Below are 6,806 nucleotides of genomic sequence, written 5' to 3' on the forward strand. Positions count from 1 at the left end.
TGCTGGGCTCAGCACCGGGCCGGGATCAGCCAAAGAAGAAACGCTGTGACCTGCAGCAGAGACTTGAGCATTTTGGCAATGCAGCTCAAGTCTGCAGAGTGTCCACCTCCAAGGGAAAACATGACACCCCCAAAAAATTAAACTTGTTCCATGACTTCTGAAATGAAATCCCTCTGGGATGACCCCAAATGACATTTTTTCATTTTGCTCAAGCTGTAGCTCAGCCCTTCTCTGAACAGTTCTGTCCCCACACCTGCCTTTTACTTCACAACTGCTCCATCCTTTCCCCCAGTGAGTTCCCAGCCCATCACAGTCTCCATCACACTGCAGCCTTCCTTGATGCCCCTCACCACGAGTAAGGCCAAGCCCCAGTCTCAGGGACTCATCCTGTCACTGGCTGAAGAACAGCAATGTTTCAGAAGTCTGGTGGGAGTTTAGTGTCTTTCAGAGCTGCTCTCCAGCCCTCCGGTCTCCTCACTGCTGAGTTCCCACTCCCTTTTCCTCATCCATCAGGATGAGCTCTGTGAATCCCCTTGTGATAAATGGAAATTATTTGTGCTAACTAAATTGTAACTGTTTGTAAAGTTATTATTAGAAGCAATCAGGGGAATTGGTGTTACAAGCAGATGTACCCCTTTAAAAATGTTACATGTCAAAATTAAGATAGATTATGTAGTTCTGGGATAAGTAATGTCCCAAGAGAAAATTGACCATGAGATGGACAAAGTTGGAACGACATTAGGCATAGGGCCTGAAAATTATGAAATGTAAGACTAATTAGTGGAACACAATGCTTACTTGCATAACACAATACTTAGTACACATGCACAGCCTTTAAGGTTATCCAGAGGACGAGGATGAGTGTAAGCCTTCATCCAAAAGACCACCAAAAGAAGACTGAAGACCCCCTAGCAACAAATGAAGCATGCACCATGACAAATAGTGACGTAAAGTCAAAGAATCAGAAATATGAGAAAACTTACAAGAAACATTAATGAATATTATAAGCATACAGTATATGAGTTTTGTTTGAATTGCTTTGTTTTGTACCTGAGGTGCGGTGAGAAGTCCTCTCTGTAGCTCGGTCAGTTTTGCTTATGCTTTAATCATACTTAATTACTGGCAAACTATATTCACATACATACATACATACATACATATATATATATATGAAGATATTCACTAAATTGTACTCTTTTACTAAATTGTATTTTATACCAAATTGCTATTCAAATTACTAAATTGAATTATTTTACTAAATTTTATTCTTGTATTCAATTCACTAAATTGTATAATTTTTTCCCTTGTTATTTAATTGCTATTAACTCAATCGATCTAGTTGTCTGATTTTAATTTCATTTACAACAGCACCAAGAAGAAAAGGGTCTTACTGAGAGCAAGCAAACTTAATCCTCTGCCAGGACACAAATTTAGAGGGCAAAAAATTAAAAAAACCCACAGCATCAGCCACACTTCTTAGTGAGAAGGGTTGGAACTCTCTGCCCTCAACACTTGCCCAGCAGGTTTACAAAGGGAACTGGGATCTAAGCTGTGCCCTCTGAACCAACAGAGCCAGCCTCCCTTCAGGGTGAGAAGCCACAGCCTCAGTTATAGCCCTGGGTGCCTCCTGTGCCCCAGAGAATGGCTGTGGTTGTAAATGTGTGTTTGGCTGCAGCACAGGGCCAGGGTGAAGCTCGGCAGCCTCATCAGAGCCCACGGCCGTGGCCCTTCCCTGCTGTGGCCCTCACCTGGCCCGGCCCGGCCCGGCCCGGCCCGAGCAGCCCGGACTGGCCTCAAGGGATGGGTTCCACCTGCCCGCTGTGCCCACAGGCCGGGCCCCAGGGCTCACAAGAGGCTTCCTCCCAGCTTTGCAAAACCTCGGCCAAGAGTGTCCCATTTGCTGTGCTGAGAAGAGTAAAAAACCCTCTCAATTTAACCCTGCTGCACTCCTCATGAGGGATCCCTGCACACCTCAGGAGAGAGCCCAAATTTTCCCTGTGTGTCTCATGAGGTGCAGGCCCAGGTGATGCCACTGAAGGAAATGTGCCCTCACAGCCCAGGGACGCTCAGCATGGGCTCCCCCAGCCCCTCAGGGCCCCACTGCTGGTCCCGGCAGCCCCTGCCTGGCTCCTGCCTGCCCACACCGTGGGCACCCCCAGCTGTTCCTGGACATGGAGCTCAGCCAGGGCTGGTGCTGTGTGGGCTGTGCTGGTGGTACCAGCCAGACACTGGGGTGACAGCTCCATCTCTTTATTAGAACAAAAAGCATGGGCCAACCCCTGCTCTGGTGCACAGGGGCTGCCCAGTTTCAGTCCTGGCAGGGACCAGGGCCAGGGGAGTCAGGGGCAGAGGGTCTCGCACGGGAGGTGGGGGTCTTGGGATGCCCTCAAGATGGGGATGCAGATGTAGCTTGGCACATGGGGACAGATGTGAAGAGCGGGGATGACAGATGCAGCTTCTCAGTGACCAAAGTCTTTCACCAGTCTTCTGAAGCTGCAGAGGTGCTCCTGTGGAGAGAAGAGGTGGCTGAGGCCCCCAGCTGCTGCTGGCACAAAGAGACCCTCCTGCACAGCAGGGCCCAGAGCTGCCAAGGCTCCCCAGCACGGCTGGAGCTGCTGGCACAGCTTGGCCCAGCTGGACAGCTGCCCCTCAAGGCCCTGGAGAGCAGGGGATGGCTCTGGGCACGGTCCCTGGCCAGGAGCGGGCCCCAGAGCACCTCTGCCTTTCAAGGGCAATCTCGTCCCCACTCTTTCTCCTGCCCACCTTGCTTTGCCTCTGCCCGCTGCTCCTGGGGCTGCTCTTGGCCAGGCAGCCTCAGTGGCAGCCAGCACTGGCTGCAGCCCCAGCGGGCTCCCCAGGACAAGGCCCAGCAATTAAGAGGCAAATGAAAGGTCTGGGCAGCAGCAGAACTCTCAGCAGAGTGTTTTGGGCAACCAAGGACTAGCCACAAGTCCACAGCAGCCTCACCGGGAATGTTTCCTGGCTATGAGCAGCCTTTCAAGAAGCTGTTGGAGGCCGAGATCAGCAAAACACTCACCGTTCTGTCTTCCAGCAATACCAGATTCCGGCACAGCACGCCATCAGGAAAAGTGCTCCACCAGCCACAATGGCCATTAACTTAATCAAACCATGTGTTCCCTGGTAGAAAACTCTTCTCATGCTTTCCCAGATGTTCTGAGCACGTGCTGTGGTGCCAGCTGCATCTGTGGGAGCAATGGGCAGCGTGAGCCTGTGCTGTGCTCCACTACTGAGCTGGCAGCACGCTGGATAAGGCCAGGACGTTCTCTGTTTCCCCCAGAGCTGGGGCCTGCAGGCACCTTGCCACCCCTTGGCACAAGACTGCTCAACCCCCTGAGCTTGAATGCACAATTTCTCTGTGCTGGTCTTCTCCAGGCAGTACTTGTCAAAGACATGGATAAGGATCAGGAAAGTTCCTAGGGTTTTGGAAATGCTCCAGGGCCCTCCCTCTTCCAAACAGACCCTAAACCTGAACTAGCCCAAGACTGGAAATTTTCAGGGGATCTCAGGGTGTGCATGGCCTGTGCTGCAGTTTGGGCTCCCTGTCAGCTGATTCCAAATGCCTTCCTGCAGAGGCTGGGGAGAAGCTGCAGCCAGGCCAGCCTGGGAAACAGCCCTGCAGGGCATGAAAGCAGCAATGAAGCAGTGAGTCTGAAATGGATCCCTTCCTGCTGTGCCGGGCATGGTGTGTCCAGATGTGCAGAGAAAGCCCCCGGCTGCTGAGTCTCAGGAGAAGGCTGAGGGACATGGACCCACCACAGTGTCCCTCCAGATCATTCAGAATTATGTCCAGATATTTGAGTTCCCCCATTGCTACATTGCTATCTCCTATAGGTTTGTTCTTCTTCCTCAGGGGAACATAATATAAAGCATTTCCATTTCAGATGAATGGATCCCACAGAACCAGTGCTCAGCCTGTGGGGTCAGCAGGGACACACCACACCCCTGTGATGGGAGCTGGGCTTGCTTGCAGAATCCAGCTCAGGAGCTGGGAAAGTCCTCCCTGCAGACACACTGTGACTCAACAGCCACAGAAGCTTCTCTCATCTCTGCTGCACAGGCAGCACTGTGCCACAGGAGCAGTGAGGGGATCACACAGGACGAGGGCACACACGTGCATGGCTCTGTCCTGGCACCTGCAGCGATGCCGCCCTGGCCGAGCCTTGAGCTGGCAGCTCTCCCAGGGGGAAAGGCCTTCACTTACCCTCATAATCTTCCTCATCATCAGGCTCAGTAACTGATACGGATGGGGAATCCAGATCATCCTCATCATCAGGTTCATCTGCAAAGAAAGGCAGGACAGAACAGCTCCCATGACACTGCTGAAGATTCTTCTTCAGGCTGGAGTGGCAGTGAGTGCACCTGGGTGACTGCTGCCCTCCAAGGCACTGCCTCATCTCTGCCTTCCAGTCAGTAGCAGGAGCAGGGAGACCTCGTGCCTGCAGTGGCCCCACAATGGGATGGAAGGAGCCCCTTGCATGGCAGTCAGGGGAGAAAGGACTCCCTGGAGCTGCCAGCAGCTCTGAACTGAGCCCCAGGCAGGGCCAGGGCTTGGCAGCGGCAGCTGGAGCATCTCAGGTTCCCATGGGGCCAGAAAGGAGCCACACAAGGCACAGCCCTGGGGCACAGCCCTGGGCCTGGCCCTTCCCTCTCTGCTCTTTTCTATGGCTGCACAGAGCACACGGAAGGAGACATTGGCATTGCACATGGGAAGAGGACTGACAGCTAAATGCTCCTTCCTCCCACTGACAGCAATGCTGTGGGATCACTCAGGGCTCCAGAAGGGAGCAGGGCGAGGTTTCCAGAATCCATCAACCTTCAGACTCTCAAGGGAAATGGAACATGAGTGAGCTCTTGCCACCTTGACACTGATTGTTCTGTGCAGAAAGGGACATTGAGAACTTGCCTCCAGCGTCTGACAAGGTCTTCAAACCACCATCTACCACCACTTCCAGATGTTCCATGTCACGATCCAAATCTAGAAGGGAGCACAGATCAGAACCATTCCATGGTGTGCTGGGATCCCCTTCTGCCTTAGGGAACTGGGCACTGCAAGGGGGTCAGGTAAGGCCATGGGAGCCAGATGTCAATGGACATAGCCAAAGCTGCAGAGTGGCCTGGGGAAAGCTCTGGACTGGCTCTGGACATTCTCAACACCTTTTCCATGCTCTGCGCAAAATCCCTGAAAGGCAGGCACTGCCAAGCAGCAGAGATTTACAGCTCAAGCCTCAGCAGGGCTCAGGCCCAGGGGCACAGCAATCACCTCCTGGGACTGTGCCTGGCATGGCCTCCCTTCCTGCAGCAGAGGCTGCCCATGGGCCACTGCTTCCTCTGGGAAACGCCGCCTTCAGCACAGCCTTTGGGTTCATCTCTGGAGAAAGGAAGGGCCACAGCTGGATAAGATAGAACCATTCCCCACTGGGGAGGTGGCATGTTCAAGAGGCAATATTTGTCAAAGTCATGGATAAGGACAAGGAAAACACCCAGGTTATTGGGGCTGGCCAGGGTCCTCCCTCCTCCAAGCAGGCCCTACACCTGATCCAGCCTGAGACCAGGAAACTGCAGGGGATCTCAGTGTGTGCATAGCCCATGGTGCAGTTTGGGCTCCCTGTCAGCTGATGCCAAATGCCTTCCTGCTGAGGCTGGGGAGAAGCTGCAGCCAGGCCAGGCTGGGAAACAGCCCTGCAGGGCATGAAGGCAGCAGAGGGGCAGCAAGGCTGCCATGGATCCCTTCCTGCTGTGCCAGGCACGGCGTGTCCAGATATGCAGAGAAAGCCCCTGGCTGCTGAGTCTCAGGAGGAGGCTGAGGGACATGGACCCACCATGGCGTCTCTCCAAATCACTCAGCCTCTTGTCTCCTGTAGGTTTGTTCCTCCCTCTAGGAGGACCTTAACAGAAAGTATTTCCATTTCAGATGAATGGATCCCACAGAACCAGGGCTCAGCCTGTGGGATCAGCAGGGACACACCACTCACCCCTGTGATGGGAGCTGGGCTTGCGTGCAGCAACCAGAACAGGAGCTTGAAATGTCCTCGCTGCAGACACACCTGCAACTCAACAGCCACAGCAGCTTCTGTCACCTGGTTCGTGCCAGGGTGTCAGTGTTTATTCCTTGTTGGGCAGTGAGAACATACCTGCATGGGGCTTCAGAGGCAGAAAATCTTCATGAAGCCAAGCTGCTGGAGAAGCCTTCCTACCACCCTCATCTGGAAGGAAGCACAGATCAGAACCATTCCATGGTGTGCTGGGATCCCCTTCTGCCTTAGGGAACTGGGCACTGCAAGGGGGTTTGGGTAAGGCTGTGGGAGCCAGATGTCAATGGACATGGCCAAAGCTGCAGAGGGGCCTGGGGAGCTCTGGGCTGGCTCTGGTCACTCTCCACCCTCTTTGCAGGCCCTGTGCAACATCCCTGGAAGGGCAGTGGGGCCAGCCAAGGGCCCCTGAGGCCTCTGTCCCTCTCACAGAGGAAACCCTCCCTAAAGCCCTGGGGAAAACCATCCCCAACACTTCCCAGGGAGAAGGGAGCACTGTCCTGGGAAAGGGGACTGAGGCTGCCGGCTCACCTGCTCGCCCTGCTCGCCACGGAGCAGCCTGGGCAGCCCTGTCAGGCAGGGCCACTGCCAGGAGGAGCAGGAGGAGGAGGTGCAGAGCAAAGGCCATGGTGCCTTGCCCACTGCCAGTCCTGCAGCTCTTGCTGCCACCACTGTCCTGACACCGCTGTCCCAATGTCAGCACCGCTGCTGCCGCCGCCGCTGCTGCCACAACAGTCGTGGTCAAGGACTGACTGC

The 6,806-nt window shown here is 54.2% G+C and overlaps 1 protein-coding gene across 1 annotated transcript; it reads right to left on the reverse strand.

The window, feature by feature from the left end:
- Positions 1 to 2,234: 2,234 nt before the first annotated feature.
- LOC147646651 (uncharacterized) lies at positions 2,235 to 6,806 on the reverse strand. The gene is made up of 7 exons (XM_086873225.1): positions 6,582 to 6,806; positions 6,153 to 6,224; positions 5,994 to 6,065; positions 4,925 to 5,906; positions 4,223 to 4,300; positions 3,038 to 3,203; positions 2,235 to 2,507 (listed from the first exon to the last, which is right to left on the reverse strand). The coding sequence occupies exons 4-7, from the start codon at positions 4,980 to 4,982 to the stop codon at positions 2,477 to 2,479; spliced, it is 333 nt and encodes a 110-aa protein (XP_086729351.1). The 5' UTR covers positions 4,983 to 5,906; positions 5,994 to 6,065; positions 6,153 to 6,224; positions 6,582 to 6,806; the 3' UTR covers positions 2,235 to 2,476.

This window comes from Cyanistes caeruleus, unplaced genomic scaffold (genome assembly GCF_971803275.1).
Source record: "Cyanistes caeruleus unplaced genomic scaffold, bCyaCae1.hap1.1 HAP1_SCAFFOLD_89, whole genome shotgun sequence".
NCBI lineage: Eukaryota > Metazoa > Chordata > Aves > Passeriformes > Paridae > Cyanistes > Cyanistes caeruleus.

Excerpts from the sequence above, each read along its gene's own strand:
- LOC147646651 (XM_086873225.1), bottom strand. The coding sequence starts at position 4,982 with ATGGAACATCTGGAAGTGGTGGTAGATGGTGGTTTGAAGACCTTGTCA. Across the intron at positions 4,301-4,924 it reads GACCTTGTCAGACGCTGGAG|ATGAACCTGATGATGAGGAT; the intron begins GCAAGTTCTCAA and ends CTTTCTTTGCAG. Across the intron at positions 3,204-4,222 it reads TGATGAGGAAGATTATGAGG|ATGCAGCTGGCACCACAGCA; the intron begins GTAAGTGAAGGC and ends TTGCTCCCACAG.